The sequence below is a fragment of the Jaculus jaculus genome, chromosome 18 (assembly GCF_020740685.1).
Source record: "Jaculus jaculus isolate mJacJac1 chromosome 18, mJacJac1.mat.Y.cur, whole genome shotgun sequence".
Lineage (NCBI taxonomy): Eukaryota > Metazoa > Chordata > Mammalia > Rodentia > Dipodidae > Jaculus > Jaculus jaculus.
The window spans coordinates 35857114-35880359 of record NC_059119.1 but is presented as its reverse complement, the minus strand read 5'-3'; the positions used below and the strand labels follow the sequence as shown (position 1 = coordinate 35880359).

The 23246-nt window shown below is 50.2% G+C and overlaps 1 protein-coding gene across 2 annotated transcripts in view; it reads left to right on the top strand.

Moving 5' to 3' along the window:
• Nucleotides 1–19888, top strand: part of Mical3 (microtubule associated monooxygenase, calponin and LIM domain containing 3) — a 229562-nt gene extending 209674 nt beyond the window's left edge. For both annotated transcript variants that reach the window (XM_045137315.1, XM_045137316.1), the window contains exons 29-32: nt 1114–1207; nt 15981–16080; nt 16571–16644; nt 16727–19888. In XM_045137315.1, the coding sequence (XP_044993250.1) occupies nt 1114–1207; nt 15981–16080; nt 16571–16644; nt 16727–16911 (453 nt within the window). In that variant the 3' untranslated portion in view covers nt 16912–19888. The remainder of the gene's footprint in view (nt 1–1113; nt 1208–15980; nt 16081–16570; nt 16645–16726) is intronic.
• The last annotated feature ends 3358 nt before the right edge of the window (nt 19889–23246 follow it).

Here is a 23246-nt window from a genome sequence, read left to right as displayed (position 1 = left end):
TGGAATTTTGTGTGGAAAGCTCAAGACATCAGTCTCCAACTAGATTGTTCTAGACACTTTTTTTTTTAACTTGCAGTGACAAGACATCTAAGAACCTCATCCAGTCAACCTTATTAGAAACATCTGACTTGATAGTTTTTAATTTTTTTTTTCAAGCAGAGAGTGATAGAGAATGAGCATGCTAGGGCCTCTCGCCACTGCAAATAAAGTCCAGATGAATGTGCCACTTTGGGCATCTGGTTTACCTGGGTGCTGGGGAATCGAACTCAGGCTTGCTTTGTAAGCAAGTGCCCTTAACAGCTTTCCCATACATAATTTGCCTTGTTCCCACCTTGAATTTGCAACTTAGAACTTCTGGAAGCTGCAGGTAAGAGAAAGATGGGAGTTTACATTGTTTAGTTTTTTTTTTTTTTTGGTTTTACAAGGTAGGATTTCACTCTAGTCCAGGCTGACCTGGAATTCACTATGTAGTCTTAGGGTGGCCTCCAACTCACAGTGATCCTCCTACCTCCGCCTCCCAAGTGCGGATATTAAAGGTGTGTGCCACCACGCCAGCTTTGTTTTTTTGGTTTTATGAGGCAGGATCTCACCCTAGCCCAGGCTGACCTGGACTTCACTATGTAGTCTCAGGGTGGCCTTGAACTCATGGCAACCCTCCTACTTTTGCCTCCCAATTGTTGGGATTAAAGATGTGAGCCACTACAACCAGCTTTGTTTCCCTCCCCCAACATCCCCCCCGAGGTAGGCTCTCACTCTAGCCCAGACTGATCTGGAATTCACTATGGAGTCTCAGGGTGGCCTCAAACTCACAGCGATCCTCTTACCTCTGCCTCTCGAGTGCTAGGATTAAAGTCGTGGGCTACCACGCCCAGCGCCCAGCTGTTTCTTTTTTCTTTCTTTCTTTCTTTTTTTAATAATTTATTTATTTATTTGATAGTATGGATGTCCCAGGGCCTTTTGCCACTGGCTACAAACAAACTGCAGAGCATGTGCCATGTTGTGTGTCTGGCTTTAACTGGGTACTGGGGATTTGAACTCAGCTAGCAGGCTTTGCAAGCAAAGGCCTTTAGCTGATGAGCCATTTCTTCAACCCTCCACTCTTTCTCTTGACAGATCATCCAACGGCAGCTGGAACAGGTGGAGGAGAAGCAGAGGCAGCTGGAGGAGAGGGGTGTCGCAGTAGAGAAGGCTCTTCGAGGCGAAGCAGGTACTGTCGGGCTTCCTCTTCAGGAGGCTTATTCTGAGGAGTGCCTGCCCTCCCTCCTCGTGGGGGGGGGGTGGCATCACCTTTTCAGGGCTTCAGCTTCTCTGTCTGGGTTTGCTAGGTCACTGACATCACCCAGGCATGGGGCTTACCTGACACGCAGGCCAGCTCCCTAGCCCCTGCCACAGCTTGCTCTTTCCACGCAGAACAAAGCTCTGAGCTTCCTCTCCCTATTCCTACTCTCCCTCATTCTCCCCATCCTTTTCTCTGGGAGAAAATACTGAAAAACAAAGGAGATTTTCCCACAAGGAGCCATCACAGAACTGCACCGAGCAGGCCCCAGCCTGCTTTCCCCGTGCTTCTGTCCTCAGTTCCCCGGACTCCTCCTGCCCAGGCCTCACGGCACAGAGCCTGTGCCCTCCTGGGGGGGCTTAGGCTGCCCCTGTGCTCGCAGAGTGCCCTGGGCCTGTGTTTGTATCCACTCAGGGCCCCTCACGTGGGCCGTGGCTGGATGGGCTCAGGACCCGCGATAAGCCTGTGTGGCGTGGGCACGGGAAGCCGTCGCGAGGGCCGTGCGATTGGTGACTGCCGGGTGCAGCAAGATGGGTACAGAAAAGCGAGGAGGTGCCCGAGCTGTCTCTGGGTCTAGGACAAGGGAGTCCTGCTGGCTGCAGAGCTTGAGTGACATAGCTGGCCCAGCCTCAGGCATGGTGTGACTAACCTGCTTCCTCGAGGTCTAGTCCCTGGATGGGAGCCTCGTGTCTACAGACACCTCATGGCCTATGGGCTCAGAATTCAGAGTACGAAGCTAGGAGGAAGGAAGGTGCCAGGGCCTCTTGTAGCTGGTACGCCTCTTAGCAAGCAGACTGTGTATGAACTGAAGAGCTGGTGGTGAGGGGCAGGAAGGGCTGGTCCCTACCACATGGCCTTGTTGATCAGTGGCCAGTGGGCTGCCCCAAAACATGAGCCTGGTGTCAAGGATTGCTTCTGTCACTGGAGTTCTGTGGCAGTAAGTCAGGTTAGGCAGAGAGATAGGTCTTTCTCCAGAAATTTTACTCACCAGTCAGCTTAGTGATCACTATCCAATGAGGATATGGACTGGGGAAAAAAATCAGAAATACCCACCTTCTCATCTTCCTCCGGGTCCACACTTGAATCACTGATCTACCAGGAGTTCATGTAAACAGCTTCTTTTTAAAAAATAATAATTTGTTTTAATTTATTTAATTTATTTTTATTTATTTGTTTGGGAGAGAAATAGGCAGGTAGAGAGAGAGAGAAAGAATGGGCACTCAAGACATCCAGCCACTGCAAATGAACTTCCAGGTGTGTGCGCCCCCTTGTGCATCTGGGTCCTGGAGAATTGAACCTGGGTCCTTTGGCTTTGCAGGCAAGTTCCTTAACCGCTAAGCCATCCCTCCAGCCACCATGTAAAGGTCTTATAAGCCTCCCATCACAGAGATAAAGCTCTCAAAAGTCCACTGAGGGCAGCATGTCCCTGAGCCCCACCCTAAGGGGTCCCTGTACAGTGACGTGTGAGCATTTCTTTTTTTTTAAACATTTTTTTAATTTTTTATTTATTTATTTGAGAGCGACAGGCACAGAGAGAAAGACAGATAGAGGGAGAGAGAGAGAATGGGCGCGCCAGGGCTTCCAGCCTCTGCAAACGAACTCCAGACGCGTGCGCCCCCTTGTGCATCTGGCTAACGTGGGACCTGGGGAACCGAGCCTCGAACCGGGGTCCTTAAGCTTCACAGGCAAGCGCTTAACCGCTAAGCCATCTCTCCAGCCCGACATGTGAGCATTTCTGTTGCCAGTAGGACTTGGATTAATTAATTACTTTTTGCCAACGTGCTTGCAAGATGTTCAGATCTTTTCACAGCCAGTGGAAGAGACTTGCCTGTGAAAGCCTTACAAGAGCAGGCTCACCTGGAGGTCATCGGTGGGTCCAAAGTTGGCATGTGAAGCACTTGAACATGGTGTATTGCAAGTTTATCGGAGTTAAAAGTATCTGTACATACTTTTTATTTTTTATTATTTTTAAAATTTATTTTATTTTTATTTATTTATTTGAGAACGACATACAGAGAGAGAAAGAGAAAGAATGGGCTCACCAGAACTCCAGACGTGTGTGCCCCCTTGTGCATCTGGCTAACATGGGTCCTGGGAAATAGAGCCTGCAACCAGGTCCTCAGCCTTCACAGGCAAGTGCTTAACCACTAAGCCATCTCTCCAGCCCACTCTTTTTATTTATTTATTTTTTTTTTCCAAGATAGGGTCTCACTCTGGCCCAGACTGACCTGGAATTCACTATGTAGTCTCAGGGTGTCCTTGAACTCACAGCGATCCTCCTACCTCTGCCTCCCGAATGCTGGGATTAAAGGTGTGCCACCATGCCTGGCTGTGGTTACTCTTTTTTTTTTAATATTTTTCTTTACTTATTTTTATTAGAGAGAGATAAAGAGAGAATGGGCACACCAGGGCCTCTAGCCACTGAAAACAAACTCCAGACGCGTGTGCCACTTGTGCGTCTGGCTTACGTGGGTTCTGGGAAGTCAAGCCTGGGTCCTTGTGCTTCACAGACAGGCACCTTAACTGCTAAGCCATCTCTCCAGCCCGGTAATTACTCTTTTTTAATACTTTCAGATTATTTATTTATTTATTTGCAAGCAGAGAGAGAGAAGAGAAACAGAGAACAGACATGCCAGGGCCTCCAGCCACTGCAAACAAACTCCAAATGCATGCGCCATCTTGTGCGTCTGATTTTATGGATACTGGGGAATTGAACCCCAGTCATTGGCTTTGCAGGCAAGCACCTTAATTGCTATGCTAAGCCATTTCTCCAGCTCTGTAGTTAGTCTTTTGGAGACTCCCTTGGAATGCTCTGTGGAAATTTGAAAGCCATGTACTTGTCCAACTCCTGCCTGTAGATGAGGCTTCGCAAAAACAAACCCCTGGGCCCAAAGGCAAGGCTGTTCTGTTTCTACACGTGTGCTTCAGAAGCTCTGATTCCCATCTGATTACCATACAATGAATTTAGAAAACTATTCTACCATAGGTATTTATTTCCCAATACATTATTTTCCATTTCTCGATATTCCATATCCAAGGCCAGACTAGCTAGCGCCAATTCCCAGCGGCCCTGTCTCTGCCTGGCACAGAGCATCTCAGGGTGCATACTGGCCACGCCTTTCTCCCCACTTCTGATTCCTTTTCACCTGCCAGTCTCACTCGTCTGGCTGAGCGAGGAGCCCTTCTGCTTCCAGCAGCGCTACCTACCTTCCTCCCTGAGCTGCGCCGCAGCAGCCAGAACCTGCCATCCTATGTCATGTGGTGGTGTCAATCTTCCCTTGCTATCTGAAGGGTCATACTTTTTAGCTAATCTGTCCTTCCAGAGAAGAGACGTGATCTGGACCTACCATCGGCTAGTCTGTATTTGTTAAAGACTTCTGTGTATTCAGACTACTAGTTTTTGCTTAGAGCCTTTGACAGTAGGGCAAGACCAAGACTTCTGTGATCCTTGGGGAACATTTTTGTTGTTGTTGTTTCTGGAACTGCAATTCAAACTTAGAACTACCAGATTGGCCTTGCCCATGAACCGGAAAGTCGTGGTAGGGTGCACTCAGCTTTCTAATGGGCCTGTTCTGAAAAAGAGAAGCTCTCATGGCTACTGATCAGCTTCCAGGTTGTGAGGCCCGGAGAAAGGCTGACAAGGTAGCAGCTAAGTTGTGACGTGCTCTGGTTCTCTGTGACCGCTAGCTCGGGCTCCTCCACCCCCAGGCCCTGCGTCTTAGGAGGGCGGGTCAGAGCAGGACAGTCAGCTGGGCTCCTTTAGGAACGGAAATGCCGGGAGATCCTGCGCCAGCAAACCTCCACGAGCCTCAGGGCCTGCGGTCATGAGATTGGAACTCTGGAAGTCTCCGCTCATTCATTCCTTGTTCTTACGGAGAAGGATGTCAGACATTGGGGACCTAAACCTCAGAAGACGTGGCACCTTCATCTTAAGCCCGCCCATCCAACAAAGTTTCTGGAATGACAGTGCCTTTGTCACCAGTTGGGACGTGTGCAAGTAACTTGGGAGTGATCTGGGCAAGCCTGGGTTTTCTGAGATTGTTATTTTAAGATGTTCACATCTTACAGCCTTAGCTGGGGGCTTCGACATATTTAGAAACCGAGGAAGCAAGTAGCTTCCGATCTTCTGTTGAACTTCTTTAAATTGTAGTTGAGATTGAGTAACAAGAGGATCGGAGTTCTCAGCAAAACCAAACCCCCCACCCTCACAGTGTCAAGATGTGAATAGGAGTCACTGTGATCCCGTGGTGTTTGGTTACACCCCCCCCAACCCCCGCCACACCATGAGCTATAGACATGGCCTGTGTGTGTGCCTGAAGTTCACTTACAGGCGTGCACGCTTCTTGGGCCCTCTCAGTCTGTCTCTGCGTGTTTCTTGTGCTCACGTCCTTGATGGTCTTGGGTGTGGGAGAACAGCAGGGTAGTTCGAGTGAATAACTCTGTCTTCACCAATTCCTTGTAGACTATTGGGGAGAGTCTTATTACAGTGACCTCATCGACTTGCACCTGGGTGGTATGTATAGCAGCACCTGTCACTGTCGCTAACTTCGCAGGACCCCACCCTCCCGTCCTTCCTCCCGTCCTCTGCCTCATACCCAGCAACAAGAAAGCAACCTGATAACCAAATAGCAAAAGCACAAACCCTTTTCCAGGCTCAGTGGCAGAGCTCTTGCCTAGTTTGTACCAAGGCCATGGGTTCAGTTCTCAGTACCACCACAAAACAGGCAGAGAGAAAGACGGAAGCTGCTCATCATTTCTCCAAAGGAAGAGTAAATATAGTTTTTTGCTCCCTGGGTTTTTTTTCTCATCTTTTTTTTTAAATAAGACTTAAGTTTCCCTATTCCATCCACTTTGAATTTGAATTTGAATTTTCTGGTCCCCTTCATGTTTGGCTGTGGGCAGCAGTACATTCACACTCAGATACAATGGGACTTTGATCCTGAATCTCGGACCTCACAACGTGAGGTATCACACGGACCAAGATGCGTATTGTCAGCTACACTGGGGCTGGGGCAGGACTCAGTGCCTTGCATGCCCAACTCCCTATTTCCACCCCAGTACCTAAGGAAAAAAAAAAAGCAAGCGCCACCTTGGCTTAAACCATTTTTATGGTGTTTGCTCATATTTCTCTTGCATGGGCTGAAAGCTCTGCTACTGTCATTTCTGCTCCATCTCCAAATTTGAGGCTAGGTTGAGAGATGCCCATAACGATGTCCCTCCCTCCTTGCCATATACTGGGATTCACTTTGCATCCTCCTTCAGTAGAGTCAGGAGAGGGCCTAGGCAGTGGCTCTCAAAGCATGGTCCTGGACCAATAGCCCAGCGTCACTTGGGGGGTGGTTAGACATGCAGATTCTTAGGCCCCAACCCAGATCTTCTGAATCAGAAACTCCACAGAGAATGGCCCGGTATCTGTGTCTTAGACCTTGCTAGCTGATTCTGACGCCTCTAAAGCAGGAGTCCTCTAGCTGAAAGGAATTCAGTATTGGCTGTCTTGCTGTACAGACAGAGCTCACCAGAGAAATGGCTAGTCTGTGAGTCTCGTTGCTAGACATCAGGCTGTTTCCTTCTAGAAAGCTGCCACGTGGTGAGAGGAGGCCTAGCACCTGATGCTGCTCAGGTCAAACGGGCCGTAGCACCTGCCTGGCCCCTCTTCATTAGACCTGACCTCTACCCTACCTTGGGGACTCTATGCCTTCTGAAGTCAGAAAAGCATGGAAAATGGAGCTCTTACCTCTTATCCTACCCCATCCTTTCCCATGAGAAAATCACTTCTTGACCAACTCATTCAAAAACTACAGTCAGCCGGGCGTGGTGGCGCACGCCTTTAATCCCAGCACTTGGGAGGCAGAGGTAAGAGGATCGGGAGGTGGAGGTAAGAGGATCGCTGTGAGTTCAAGGCCACCCTGAGACTACAGAGTGAATTCCAGGTCAGCCTGGAGCAGAGTGAGACCCTACCTCGAATAAAAAAAAAAAAAACTACAGTCAGAGCCAAGCATAGCAGCTCTCGAGGATCATCCCAAGTTTGACGCCAACCCAAGCTACAGAATCAGCCTGGGCTAGAGTGGCACACGCCTTTAATCCCAGCACTCTGGAGGCAGAGGTAGGAGGATCGCTGTGAGTTTGAGGCCAGCCTAAGACTACAGAGTGAATTCCAGTTCAGCCTGGGCTAGAGTGAGACCCTGCCTTGAAAAAAAAATTGTCACTTAGGTTTGGTGACTTAATGTCTGTAATCCTAACACTTGGAAGGCTGAGGCATGAACATTGTCACGGATTACAAAGTAAAGCCCTGTCTCAAAAAAAAAAAAAAAAAAAAATCCAGGCCAGCAGGTGGAGCTCAGTAGTAGAACCGTTGGCCAGCATGCATGAACGAGGCCCTGAGCTCAGCCCTGTGTCTGATTCCTGTGAAGACTGTCACGTGCTTAGACACGTCACTAGTCAGGTGGTAGGGCCCTTTGCTACTTAGCCTGGTCTCTGCTATCTCAATCATGTATTCTTAGGAGTCCACCTCTCCACAGTCCCCGTCAGGGTCCCAAGCTTCTGGAGTGGTGGGGGACTCTCACTTGTGACCATTGATGCTGAAAAAGGGCTGATGCTTGCACCCCAGTTAACAGACCCCCCCCCTCCTGTCTAATGTCCTGATTCCCACCTCCTCCTAACATGTCCTGTCAATTTTAAATTCCTCTCATGTGTAAAAAAATAATTTATGCCAGGTGTGGTGGCACACACTTTTCATCCCAGCACTCGGGAGGCAGAGGTAGGAGGATTGCCGTGAGTTCAAGGCCACCCTGAGACTACATAGTGAATTCCAGGTCGTCTGGGCTAGTGTGAAACCAACCCTACCTCAAAAAAAAAAAAAAAAAGTTAATTTGCATCACAGGGAGTGGTCCAAGCCCCCACTTTTTTTTTCTCAATTTTTATTAACATTTTCCATGATTATAAAAAATATCCCATGGTAATACCCTCCCTCCACCCCTCCCCAAGCCCCCGCTCTTTACACTCAACCTGCCCTTCTAGCTTGAGACACTGGCTTTTGCCACAGATTGCCTCATGTATGTCCTAGATGTTGTCTTGACTCCTCTGCCCAGGTAAGGAAATGCAGCCGACTCTTCCTCCTGGAGTCTTGGACTCAAATTCTAATCTTTTGGATTTAATATGCCAAAAGTCTGTAGGACAAAATGAAATAAATAGAAGAAACTCAGTGTGTCTTTCAAATAATAAAAGCTGGCCCACCACCAGACATTGCGCAACCGCTGCCCCTCAGTTCCTGCCGCCTCATCACTTCCCCCTAGGGTCAGCCATGCTGGTGTGGACAGTGTGCTCCAGCTTTCAGTCTGTGGGTGCTGCTCACCACTTGGCCTGTGGCTGATCCTCAGGACACGTGGGAGAAGGGCTCCTCTCGGAAGGATGCTCCAGGCAGAGAGCAAGGGTTCCTAGGCCCTAGGAGGAAGACAGCTCCCCAGACCTGTACAGAGTCTGCTGATGTCTCCTGCAGGGGGCACATGTGACTGTTCATTACTTGAGGTTGGGAAGGATTGCTTTTTTGAAATCTGGAGCCTGAAGTGTGCGAGTAGGTTGGTCCTCCAGGACTCACAGAAAACACCACTTCTGGATCACAGCCCTTCTTACTTCTCATCTTGGGGACACAGAGCTCCAAGCAACATGTGGAGTGTTAGGAATTCCACATCCCATCCACGGAGTGCAGATCCCGGGCCCTGCCCACCACAGCTCCCCACTGGGCCTTCCACTGGCTCCCAGCCCTATGCAGGCTTGAGAGCCACACTAGAAGTCTTTTTCGCTGGCTGTGGTGGTGTATACCTATGTCTCAGCTCTCACAAGGGAGTGGCAAGAAGATTGCAAGCATGTAAGATCATGTCTCCAAAAAACATCTCTTCTTGCCGGGCGTGGTGGCGCACTCCTTTAATCCCAGCACTCGGGAGGCAGAGGTAGGAGGATCACCGTGAGTTCGAGGCCACCCTGAGACTACATAGTGAATTCCAGGTCAGCCTGGGCTAGAGTGAGACCCTACCTCGAAAAACAAAAAAAAAAAAAAAAAACAAAAACAAAAAACATCTCTTCTTGAGTCAGATGTGATGGTTCGCATCTCTAATCCATCCCAACACTCGAGAGGCAGGAGGTGGGAGAATTGCTGTGAGCTTGATGCCAGCCTGAGACTACATAGTGAATTCCAGGTCAGCCTGGGCTAGAGTGAGACTCTGCCTCTAAGAAAAAAAACAAAGTCGGGGAGGGGAAAAGTGGGAGCAGCAAAAAGGAAAGAAGCTCCCCCAGTCCTCAGTAGTTAATCTGCCGACACAGTGGTTACGGGAGATGGCACTAGAGTTTCTTCAAGCAAAGGTGAGCAGTGTAAATTCAGTTGGTTGGCATGCTTGCCCAGCATGGTCCCTGACTGTGACCTCGAGCACCACATAAAATTAGGCACACACCTGTAGTCCACCTGTAGTCTCAGCACTTGTGAGGTGGAGGCAGGTGGATCCCAAGTTCAAGGTCATTCTCAGTTACTTAGCAAGATGGAAGCCAACCTGGGTTACATGCAACCTTCTCAGGGAAAAAAAAAAAGGACTCAAGAGATGATTCAGCAGTTAAAGATACTTGTTTGCAAAACCCAAAGGCCTGAGTTTGGTTCCCCAGCACCCACATAGAGCCAGATACACACAGCACATTTGTCTGTAGTTTGTTTGCAGGGTCAATGTCAGGAGGCCCTGGCACGCCCCCTTCTTGAGCACATGCCCTCTCGCTTCCTCTCTCCCCACCCCTCTCCTTGAAAAATAGCTGGGCATAGTAGTGTATGCTTTTAATCCCAACTCGGGAAGCTGACGTAGGAGGATTGTTGTGAGTTCCAGGTCAGCCTGGGCTAGAGTAAAACCCTCCCTCAGAAAAAATAAAACACAAATGAAGTAATTAAAAATTAAAAATAAACATTTAAAAAGGTTGGGGGTGATCTTTAGTCCCAGCACTGAGGTAAGAGGGTCACTGTGAGTTCAAGGCCAGTCTGGGGCTACAGACTGAGGTCCAGGTCAGCCTGGGCTACAGTGAGACCCTGCCTAAAAATAAATAAATAAATAAGGGGGAAGGGAGAAAAGATGAGCAAAAACAGTAGTGTCTGGGAATTTCATTAAAAGGCCATTAAGTCAGGTGTGCTAATGCACCACCTCTAATCCCAGCACTTGGGAGACTTAAGTAGGAGGATCACTGTGAGTTCAAAGCCAGCCTGAAACTACATAATGAATTCCAAGTCAGCTTGGGCCGGAGTGAGACCCTACCTCAAAAAAAAAAAAAAAAAAAAAAAGTCATTGAACCAATTCTGGGTTACTTAGCAGTAAATATAGCACATTAGTGCAAAACAGGAAGTGAGACTCCTCCAGGCCAGGCATGGCTACCTGGTGTCCGTGTGGACTGCAGCTCCTCCTTGCTGCCTCTGCCTCCCAGGTGCTGGGATTACAGGCATGACCACTGCCCCAACTGCTAGTCATCTCCAAGTGGAGTTTCAGTGTCTCGCCTTGTCCTTAAAATAAGCCCAGCCTGGTTGTTTCTGATAGCACCCGCGTAGAAGCCCGCGGGTTAAACATAACCGGACAGGATTAAACGTTCCTCAAGTCAACTGGGGGAGGGCGCTCTCTGAGCCGGAGTGAGCAAGACCTGCGGTCTCTGCCTCTCAGCCTTGCAGTTAGGGCTGTCAGTATTTTGAACCCAAAAAGAACTAAAGCATGTTTGGTCTGAGTCTCAGGTGAGCACTCAAGCTCGGTGTCTTGACGGTGTGTAGCTCACTGGCAGGTCACTTGCCTAACATGCCTAAGGCCCTCGGTTCATCCCCAGCACCAAAAAAAAGGAAGGGAGAGAAGAGTGATCCAGTGAACCGGACCGTCTGTTTCTCACATCTCTGTAAAAAGCAAAGAGACTACTGTCAAAATCAGTGCCCCTGCGCTTCACCTGCGTGCTCATTTTGGTCTGGCGTGGAAGTCCCCATTTGATCAGTTGGCCCTTCCATTTTCTTCTTCTTATAATAGTATCTGTCAGATGTTTTCTTCTGACCATAAGAGTAAGTATGAGCTGGTTGGCATGGTGGCGCATGCCTTTAATCCCAGCACGGGGGTGGCTGAGGTAGGAGAATTACTGTGAGTCCCGGACTGCATACAAAGTGATTTCCATGTCAGCCTGGGCTAGAGTGAGGCCCTGTTTCAAAAAAAATAAAATAAACACCCCTGTAACGCTGGGCACTGGAGCGCTGACATCTGCAGCCTCAGACAAGGTGGAAGGCAGGCTGCACTGTGACTTGTGTGTGGCACACTGCCCACCTCTGTCCTCCTCACACACGGAGAGCACGCTTGTGGAAAACAAGCAGAACCAGGTGGAGTCGGCCCCGGCCTTTCACACCCGTCCTTTGGCCTCCTTGTTAGGACACTGCCTTTGTCGCCTTTTCTTTGTTTTACACACTTGCTTCACTGGACATCCTTCCCATTTTCTAATTTCCATTTCATAACTTTTCCCCCAATACTCTTGTTACCTCAAATCATGCTCTATATTAGGAATAGGAGTATGACTATGGCCTGCCTAAAGGAAGCTGGGAGCACGACTTTGTGATGTCCAGAAAGCAGCAGGACACTTCAGGCGTATGTTTGTAGCCGTGCCAGCACCTGCTTGGTATTGGATGTGCCCTGGCTGTGTGTCCTGTCACCACAGTCCCAGTAAGCAGCAGAGGTTGATGACCCTGAACCTAGGGGATTAGTCCAGGCATCTCAGCCCCACAGACTACACTTTGTGGCCAAGAAGGCTGATGAGGCAGAGCAGGTGTTTTAGGAAATAAACCCTTTTCCCTGTCCCAGGCATCAGCTGGTTACGATTGTCCTGTGGAGAACATTGGATATAGCCAGCACTTCCCACACTCTGCCTGCCTGTGGCTTCGTTTTTGAGGTTGTAACCTAGTATCAGGTTTGCTGTGGGTAAGACAGCAAAAAGCTTTATAGAAAGGGAACTATGACCTCTGCGTTTACTCCATGATGATGTAGATCAGTGGTTCCTCTGCTAAGAACCTCCTGTTGACCTGAGCACCCCACTTCTCATCATGAGCCCTTCCCAAGTGACCCCCAAGGCCTATCCCTTGGGCTTCCTGTCTCCTGTGTTGTAGCCCTGTGGTTCTGTGATGGTCCCTTGTTTAGCTCCTCTCCCTCTTTTTCAAGTGGCCGTGCAGTGTCCCCAGGATCTGGAGGTGTCATGGTATAGTGTCTCCTCTTACCCACCCGCCTCTTACAAGCACTCACTGCTTGTGGTTGGCATGTCCTGTCAGCTTATCCCCATTTGGTCTCACAGAAGTCCACAGTGTGACAGCCTCCTTCCAAGCCACGGGAGAGCCCACAGAAAAGGCGCGGCTGGCTCTCCGTGCACAGAGGCGGACAGTGACGCAGGCTGGCCTCGGTCAGAACGCGGGGCTTTGCAGCTGTCGGCCCGTAGCGCCGGCAAAGGCTCGGTGCTGCCCGTGTGGACTCAAAGCTCCCTTCTGTGAGCGGTGGTCAGTGGCGACAGACCCCCCCTTGCCCCTTAGAGTTAGGCAGCGTTGGCTTCACCTCAAGCACACTTGGTGAGGACATCTTAGAACACCCCACTTAGGCTTTGTTCATAACCCCAGGTTATTACACAAAGTCTACTCCACACATTTAGGCAAGCCAACCCAGGGCCTTTGGGTACTTGTCAAGAGGGAAGCCATGACCCCAGAGGCCACCGTATGCTAATACTCCAATGTCACCCCATCCCACATCAGCCACCAATGCCCAGAGCCTGAGCCTGTTCTTGTTCGGTTTCTGTGCTGGAAAGAGGACTTAACTCATTTGTAGACTTTGTTTCCCCTGTTTCTGCTTCTCCATTTCTTGTATTATTTTTTTTCTTTTCTTCCTGTTGTTCTTTTCTTGACTTTTCTGCTTTGTGACCTCTGCTTGTTTTTATTTCACCTTCCCACCCCTCTCCACTTCCAAATTCCTCTCCTTTCCCCACCCCCCCTTTTTTTGTCTTTCTCCATTTCCTCTTCCTCCTCTTCTTGTTTGGTCCTTTTTGAAGTTGAGCCCAGTGGCGGGACTCCGCGGCGTAGACCTCTCTCCTTCTGCCCTTGCTGTGTCCAGGAAGGTAACGTAACCTCGCCCACTCATCCCCGCTGCCTTGGAGGGGCCATAGCCACCATAGTCCAACGGGGAGCCAAGGCCAGCGATTGCTCCTCCTTCCTCTGACACCTGACAGCCCTACTTCGGAATGACATGAGTATGTGGCAGTTTCTTACAAGGCACAGTATCCCTTTGACTGTCTGAGGGAGGACGGGTACACAGGGAACCCAGAGAGCCTGCTGGCTCTGCCATCTACAGGCTGCGGAACTCTTGCAGTCCTGACCACTGTTGGCACTTGGGGTCTGTCAGCTCAAGGCCACCACCTAGAGGGTCAGGAACACAGGGGAGGAGCCTCCTACTGTGCCAATGATTTGTACTGTGGAGTCAAGGAATACTGTCCTTACAAAGACTGGTCTACACAAATGCCCGCAAGTTCTTTTTATTTTTATTTTTTCCAGAGCAACCACTAAAAGCAAACTTTTCCTTCCTCCTGTCTTGCTGAGTGTGTCTTGTTTTGTTTTGAGTTTGTCTGACTTGAAGTCCGTTGTGGTGATAAGATTGTCGTTGACAAGGCATGTGGGTAGGGGAAGGGATGTGTGGCCATGACTAACCCCTGCTAACCTCTGACTCTGCTCTCGATGGCTCTTGTGTGTGTGATCTTCACCCACCCACCACATCTCCTTGCCCGTGGGCTAGGACTGAGCTCCACCATGGCTCACGAGCAATGTCCTGATGTCCCACAGTAGAATCTCTGGTCTGTGGGGAGGTGGGGAGGTGGGAGAGACTTGGTGGTGCGTCCGCGGCTTGCCGCACTGAGCAGCTTGCATGCCTCAGGGCTCCATGGCCATGGCCACGCGGGCACACTGTGCAGAGACGCTCCAGAAGGAATGCGTGGAACTGGGCTCTAGGCTGCTTTAAAGCCAAAGACCCAAGTCAATTGGATCGGGTGAGGAGAGCTCAGACCCCCAGACCTGAAGGCAGGCTTGACAGACCCCTGAGTAGCAGGCTCAGCAGGCCAAGTTAAGCAGGTGTACCATCCTTGAGAGTGGGGCTCAGGGGCAAGATGCCAACAAGGGAGCAAGGCTGCATGCACACCGGGCCTGGTGCAGACACTAACCCTGCTTGTGTGAGCGTGAGTCACTGCAGCCTCCAGAGTGCGGCCGCCAACTAAGGACTTAGGGTTAACATGTCCATAAAACACCAAACTAATAGCCTTTGGCTAGTGTGAGTTAGGGAAGAAGCAGGCAGGCGAGGGGTTGACATGAGAAAGGTTTCTGCCTTTGGACATGTCCCACCCTCTAGGGCCAGGAGACTGCGCTGTGCTGGACCATCCAACCAGGTAACCAGAAAGCGGAGAGGACTTGGAGATTTGCAGTCTCTTAACACCCCTAAACTTGTAGTGTGTGCGTGTGTGTGTGTGTGTGTGGATTTCAGAAAGCCTAAGAACACCCTGGAATTGTATATGAAGTTGTACACTGGGCTGGAATGTCGCTCATTTGCCTAGCAGATAGGAGGCCTGGGGTTCCATCCTCAGCTCCAAAACTTTAAATAAAATTTTATATGTCCGCATAAGCATTTTCCTAGAAAGAGTCCTTAGCTTGCGTGAGATGCTCAAAACTATCTTCACTCCAAAACTGTTAAAGAGCCACTGACGGTCCATTTCCAAGGCCAGGCCAATATATGCCACCTAAGCTTTGTGCTCCAGTGAAGAGCTCCTTCCTTCATAGGTGGTTTCACTGCTTGCAAAATTCTTCCTCCCTCCTCCTGTAGTTAAACCCAGGGGTCTGGCTGCTCCTCGTGGAGACTCAGTGCCAGTCATAGATTGGTTCAGAGTAGCCTGAGTCAGCAGGTGGCACCAGCCCCAGAAACTGCTTCTGCAACTAGATCTGAGCAGGGGGCAGCCATCTTCCTCAGCCCCAGCTTCTGCTAATGGGAAAGCCATCAGCCACCCTGGCACCCTGTGGTGCCATGCTGCGTGGCATCTGCACATTGAGCACTGGAGATGTAGCTCGGTGGTAAAGTGGTTGCCTAGCACCCTTGGTGCCCTGGGTGCCATCCCGAGCACCACAGGTAACAAAGAAGTGGTGTCTTCTGAGAGCCGAGAACAGTGATGAGGAATCCGCGTTAGTGGCCCGAGAGAAGAAAGCAAGGTATAATTTGTAAGCTTCCTCTTGTCCCATGTATTATGCCATTTTCCTCCAAGGAGACTTAGCACATAGGAGGTTACAGATAGATATTAAACGACGAACATGTTAAAAGGGATGGTAGGCCATTTAATATATAGGTATTTTTAAAAGTCATTGAGCAGGAGCAGTATCAACAAGCCTGTGAGCAGGGAACAGTCACACGGGCCGAAGCCTGAGCAGGATGGACAAAAAGCATACATACATCTCCCCTAGACCCTGGGGTAAGCATGACGCAGGGGCATGTCATTCTCTGCCCCCCCCCCCCAGGCTGTAGGCAAACTCTGGGCCTGGCTTGGGACTGTTCCGGCAGCATCTTGCTTGGCTCTTTGCACATTTGCCCCAGTGTGACAATCCCTCCGGCCGGGCAGACAGAAGCCGCCCCCACGCCTGACCCCTGGCTTCCTCCCACAGGCATGGGCAAGAAGGATGACCCCAAGCTGATGCAGGAATGGTTCAAGCTGGTGCAGGAGAAAAACGCCATGGTGCGCTACGAGTCGGAACTGATGATTTTGTAAGTACGCCAAGATTTACGAGCTTGCTATAGTCAGGCATGGTGGCACACACCTTTTTTTAAAATAATTCTTTTTTTATGGGAGCGAGACAGAATCGGCACTTCAGGACTTCCAGCCCCCTGCAGTCAAACTCCGGGTGTGCGTGCCACCTTGTGCGCATGTGTCACCTTGTGGCTTACACGGGATCTGGGGAGTCGAACATGGGTCTTTAGGCTTCACAGGCAAGCGTCTTAACCACTAAGCTATCTCTTCAGCCTGGCGGTACACACCTTTAACCCCAACACTTTGGGAAGCAAAGGTAGAAAGATGGCTGTGAGTGAGTTCGAGGCCAGCCTGGACTACAGTGAGACCCTACCTCGAACCCCCCCAAAAAAAACAGAGCCCTCTATGGGAGATGTCAGTGTCTCAGCAGGCACACACACCTGTCCTGGCTTGTGGGGGTAAGAGGGCCAGTCCCCAGGTTATTGCCAGTCTTCCTTCTTGTCTCAGTGCCCGGGAGCTGGAGCTGGAAGACCGGCAAAGCCGGCTACAGCAGGAGCTACGGGAGCGCATGGCCGTGGAAGGTAAGGGGAGCGCCAGCAGGTGGGAAGGCGGAGGGCGCCGCTGCCCCAGGACACACCTCCCATGCCTTCACCCACTCCGCAGATCACCTGAAAACCGAGGAGGAGCTGTCCGAGGAGAAGAAGATCCTCAACGAGATGCTGGAGGTGGTAGAGCAGAGAGACTCCCTGGTGGCCTTGCTAGAGGAGCAGCGGCTCCGAGAGAGAGAGGAGGACAAAGATCTAGAGGCTGCCATGTTGTGCAAGGGCTTCAGCTTAGACTGGTCCTGAGCCCTGCTGCCCACGCAGTTGGTAGACTGGCACCTGCCTGACCCAGCTGCAGTCTCCCAAACCACTGGATCCAGCCTCCAAGGAAGCCTGGTGCCCCCGGAGTCTGCCCAGGTGAAGGTGATCACGTGAGGACATCAGCTCCTGGGAAGAGGCCGCCTGGACTTGCCACTCCGAAGGGAGGAAACATGGTGTGTGTGATATATGCCTGAGGAAAACCCCTGGAGGCCCTGCCTTCCTCCAGTATGTGAGCCACTAGCTCCCTTCAGAGCCACCCAGAGCGCCTGCGGGGCAGGGCAGACCTGAAGCACCACCAAAGAAAGGGCACCAGCACCCCAAAAGCAGGCTGTGGGTGGAGACCCAGGAGAGGCAGCCCCAGTCAGGGTGATACCCACCTGCCCCAGCGCCACAGGGGAGGCACAGTGGTAGGCAGGCTCCAAATCATTATGCAAGGTCAAAGGACACAGAAGGGGTCTGTCCCCTACCCAGCCCCATACCACACACTGGACTCCCCCACCCCCCCACAGTGGCCATATGCCCCAGGCCTCTTACTGGCAATAGTCTGAGGTCCGTGGATTGCTGCATTTTGCTTTTAGTTCACAACCATGTTGACACTGGAAAGTATTGACTTTGGGAGAACTGGGGGTGAGGGGGGGTCACTACATGTCAAGCCCTCCATTGACAGACAGGCACCATTCCTGATGGATGCCCACAAGCAAGATGACCTTCGTTGGTGTTTTCCTGTGTTTGCACATTGAAACAAAGCTGACAACCTGGCCAGACACTCAAGCCACTTCAGACCCTTTTTGTCAATTAACTTATTTTTTTAATACTTGAAAAGAAGCAACTTCATTTTTATACCTTTACTAGAGACACTGATTACCTGTGTGTAGGCATGACCGAGAGACCTGTTTAGCCCACGCACGCGGCGGAGGCAGAACAGCCCGGGACTTGCTCCGTGCATCTGCTCATTAGCCCTTCTTCGTGTCACTGACCTGTCAGCACCGGGAGCTGCTGGGGGCCCCGTGGGTCTGTGTGCCCATTTTCCTTCCCCTGTTCTGTCGGCTCCTCCTCCACCCAGCACCCTAGCCCCACTGACCCTAGGCTTCCATGGCAGAATCGTCCCTTGGCAAGGATGAATTTCAACATTTCAGGAAGCCAGGCCAGGAAGCAGACAGGCTGTTTCGGTCTCCCGCCTGTGGGATCTTGGCTCTGTAGAACCCATCTTGCTCTCCGTTTTGTTGCCGGGGTTTCATCTCCTTGCACACGTGTGTTAAAAGAAAGGCTGAGGGTGGGTCATCTTCTGACTGGCTTCTGTGTGGAGTATGCCCTCGTCAGGCAGGCTGATGAGAATGCCTCAGTCCAGCCAGATAGGCATGTGCTAACCTTTTCCCAGTCCAGGAGCAAATCCACTCTCTCCCTTCACCTGTACTAGGATCTTCCTGGCTCAGCCTGGACTGGTTAACACCATAAAACAAGCTCCACAGGCCAAACTTCATCTCTTGTGGTTTAGCCAGAGCTCTCTGTCATGGAAGCCGGGGTGCTTGTCTATCACAAGAAACAGCACATGGACCAGTCAGTGCCAGACCACCTTAGGCAGAGCATGCCAGCCAAGGCTGGTGGGAAGGGCCAGTGCAGAGAACAGACCGTCTCTGGCTCAAGGCTCCTGAGGGTGAGACAGCCGAGGGCCCACGCATGCTAACCCTGGACTTCCCATGGGAACCACACTGTGCCTCAACTTGAACATTCATCCTGCCACACAGGACAAAGAAACTGTCTTACTCTTCACTCTGTGCAAAAGCTGCCATCTCCTGTGGAAATCCAGAGGCCTTGCCCGCAACCAGCAAGCTCTAACGTCTTCACCTCCTAGTTTCTGACGTGGCAGCCTCGACATTTCTCTTCCTCTCCTTCTACCAGGGGAAGAGGACGGTGTTCTGGATTCCATCTTCAGTTGCAATCTGCCAGCCAAACTGGACTTTGGACAGGACCTTCACTGCTCACGTGGCCTTCTCCTGTCTTCTCCGATGCCACTGGCATGCCCCGGCAGCACTGCCTGCTTCCCTGTCACTCCTGTGAACCCAGAACGAGGAAGCCATTTCCAAAGTGACCCGTCAGCTACGCGGGGTTGTACTGTATTTCAAGTGGCCTCACAGAGCAGAAACACCGCCTCTGTCCTGGTCAGCCATGACATCATTGCATCCTTCCAAAGCACATGCTGCTCCCTGCAGTCGCTGGAGAGGGGACAGAAGACTGTGCAGAAAGGCCTCAGAAATCCACCAGCCTGGGAACATCCCCCAGCTCTGCATCCCTGACAGTGAGGGCTTCAAGTTCTCACACGGCACTTCTTTTTAAGCTCCCGAGTTTGTAACCACTAGTTCGCAGTTGACTTTAGTAATGTGGGCACTTGGTACATGAAATGTTTCCTTCCCTGAAAATGCATGCAGCTCCAGTCAGATGTCCTCCCCAAGAATTCCGTCTTCCCTTGAAGACAGGGAAGCAGGGATGTATACACTTCACGCCCACATAGGATGCCAAAGTTCTTTCCAGTGAGTCCAAGCACACGTGTCAGGCAGAACAGGGCTTCCCGGCTCTGCATCCCAGAAGGCAGAAGGCGGCCTCCACGCTCCCGAGTCTGAGGCTGCCGCGGAGCTCCACGGGGAATTCTAACACTGCTCAGTTAGTGTCACTGGGTCCTCGTCCCCCAAGAGCCATCCTCTAGCTGATTTGGACCAGCAACAGAAGGCTGTTCTTAACCCTTCCTCTCCCCCAAAAAAAGTTTCAGTGGAGCAAGAAAGAGTAAGGGGTAAAAATGTCAGGGACTGGGGGTACAGCTTAGTGGTAGACTGTGTTTATCACTCATGACGCCCTAGTTTCAATGCCCAACACCACACACAAAAAAAAGTTTTTTTGAAGGGTGGTTACATCTGACCAACAAATGGAAATGGTATGTTTTATGCGCAATAAAAGTTTTTAAAAGAAATAGAGTGTATTTCGGAGGTCATTCTCTGCCTTGGGATTGAGCCAGGACATGTTTCTGTATGTCCACCTGCCTTTCAGATATCTTTTTTTTTCTCAATTTTTATTAACATTTTCCATGATTATAAAAAAATATCCCATGGTAATACCCTCCCTCTCCCACCCAGTTTCCCCTTTGAAATCCCATTCTCCATCATATCCCCTCCCCATCTCAATCAGTTTCTCTTTTATTTTGATGTCATGATCTTTTCCTCCTTTTATGATGGTCTTGTGTAGGTAGTGTCAGGCAGTGTGAGGTCATGGATATTCAGGCCAGTTTATGTCTGGGGAGAGCACATTGTAAGGAGTCCTACCCTTCCTTTGGCTCTTACATTCTTTCCACCACCTCTTCCACATTAGACCCTGAGCCTTGTGGGGGGGGGGTTGTTTTGATTTTCTTTTGGTTCTTTTTTTTAGGCTTCCATGTTGTCTTGACTCAGTACTCCAGTTGCTTCTTTCCAGTACTATGATACCTTCTGAGTTGTCCTAAGGTCACTGCCATCTGAAAAGAGAAGATTCTCTACCAAAAGTGAGAGTAGCATTAATACAAGGGTATAAATATTAAGAGAAGTGCTTACTGGGCAGTTTGATAAGCATAGTATATACATTTATCCAGACATCAGCAGATGTTACACCCCTAGGGCTCATGACTACCCCTGTTTTAAGTTTTCAGTATCAGGGGTATATTCCCTCCCATGAAGCGGGCCTCCAGTCCAGTTGGAGGGCCATTGGTTTCCACCATGATAGACGTGCCACTATTGCACCCGTTGGCTCATTTGGCCTGGCTGGCCAATTATAAGGCTTGCAGTGTCTACTGTTGAGTATCTTCACTGGTGGTATCTCTTTCTCCCATTGAACTGCATGTAGAATGGCTTCTTCCAGCTGTCTGTCAGCTGATCTACATGGAGGAGGTTATCAGCTCAGTTCCAGCAGGATTTCTCAGTGGCCTTGCAGCCCAAGTATGTGGAGTCTTCAGCAATACCTTTCAGATATCTTGTATTCACACAAGTCACGAGACTAGCTTCTACCTGGGTATACAGAGCATTTAAAGAATGCAACTTGTGTAGGGTGTGGTGACTCGCACCTTTAATCCCAGGCTGAAGGAGACGGGTCACCAAGAGTTTGAGGTCAGTCTGGGGTTAACAGTCTAGTCCAGGCCAGACGAGGCTAGAGTGAGAACCTGCATTAGGGGAGCGGGGAACACAACTTGTTTTTTTGGTTTGTGGGGTTTTTGTTTAGTTTGGTTTGTTTTTTTAGGCCTTCATGTTGTCTTGACTCAGACATCAAACTTTGGACAAGATCTAGCACTTCAGAAACTGCCTGAGGCAACCCTATTTCTTAAGTATTGAGTCGCCCAAGGAAGCTAGAGCCTTGTGATTAGTTCTCTAGATATTCCAGAAAGGCCAGTTAGACCGGCCCCATGTGGGTTATGAGATGGAGAAAAACAGAACAAAGTAAAATAACCAACTCAGGAGGGAAAAAAGACGGCCCCAGGCTCCTGAGAGGAAAGACGAAGCATGACTGTTTTCCTCTGGGAAGAAAAGTAGATGGGGGTGGGCACCTAGGTGTAGGCAACTTTTCCTCCCAGAGATGTTTGTGACAGGAGAAAGACTTGAAAGAGGTGGGATTTAGCCACAGTTCACAGCAGCTCCAGGTGGCAGGAAATGGTGGTGGCTTTAGGCAGCCAGGCAGAAACCACCATTTCTCCTGAGAAACCACCTTTCTGAGCCTCTGCCAATACAGTTGACACCTCTCTTGTCAGAATGGAGAGCTTAGTTATCTGAACATGTAGGCTTATGAGTAGCAAAGTTAACTCTCAAGGGTAGTCAGGCTCCCAGGGGTCTTCCCTGGCAAAAGTCAGGTAGTGAAAGGCACATGTACATAAACTGGGTCCCCTTTCCATCTGGAACTTGCAAGGGAGAAGTGCCCTCCCTTGGCCCATAACTGATGCTACTATATGGTGCTGTTACAGACAGATGGATATTACTATTCACTCCAGCTACCTAATGGTCCAGAAATTGAGAAAGGAAAGGAGAAAGAAACAGAAGCAGGAGCTAGAGAGATGGATCAGTGGTTAAGGCACTTGCCTGCAAAGCCTAAGGACATGGGTTCGATTCCCCAGTGTCCACATAAAGCCAGATCCACAAGGTGGCACATGGGTCTGGAGTTCATTTGCAGTGGCTAGAGGCCCTGGTGCACCCATTCTCACTCTGCCTTTTCCTCTCATAAATAAAATTTTATAAGAAAGAAACAGAAAGTATTCAGCCAGGTGTGGTGGTACGCGCCTTTAATCCCAGCACTCGGGAGGCAGAGATAGGAGGATCACTGGGTTCACATAGTGAATTCCAGGTCAGCCTGGGCTAGAGTGAAACCCTACCTCGGAAAAGAGAAGAAAAAAAAAAGGAGGTGTTAACCCAAGTACAAACTTCACATTCTTTTACATAGCTGTAAATTTGAATTGATATTTAAAACATTAATAACCATAAACTGTACATGTGGATTTTCTAAAAGGTATTTTTAAATCACAAAAATAAGCAGCCAGGTGTGGTGGCACATGCCTTTAGTCCCAGCACTTGGGAGGCAGAGGTAGGGGGATCACTGAGTTTGAGGCCAGCCTGGGACTGCAGAGTAGTAGTAAGTTCCAGGTCAGCATGGGCTAGAGTGAGACTTTACCTCACCAAAGAAAAAACAGAAAAAAAGGAAAAGAAATAAGCAAATGGAATCCAGAGGCACACATGCAAGACAGACATTTGGCTCACACCTTTAATCCCAGCACTCGGGAGGCAGAGGTAGTAGGATCGCCGTGAGTTCGAGACGACCCTGAGACTACATAGTGAGTTCTAAGTCGGCCTGAGCTAGAGTAAAACATCGAAAACAAACAAACAACAACAACAAAAAAAGATAGACATGTTCTTTACTCTCCAACCTTAAATTACCAGTAGCTTAGACAGGCTGTCCAGATCCAGGCACCCCTGACCAGCCTGCAGCCAGAAGTAAGGCTCCTGTAGTCTCCAGGCTGCAGAGTCAGGATGCGCTCTCAAACCTGGAACCGACTTGTGTGCCACCAGCCCTTCCGTCTGTGCTCACACCCGCTGACTGACAAGTCCAGCAGCAACCAACCAGTGCAGGCGGGCTGCCAAGCGCGTTCAGAGCAGCTGCCACAGTGAGTGAGCAGGAGCTCCAGCTCAGGTCCCCAGCTGGTCCCTTTACAGACTTGCACCTGTCTCGAGGCTGGCCTGAGATAGCCTCTCTCTCTCTCTCTCTCTTTCCCTTTCTCCCTCTCCCTCCCCCCCCCCCCCTTCTCTCTCTCTTTCTCTCTCTCG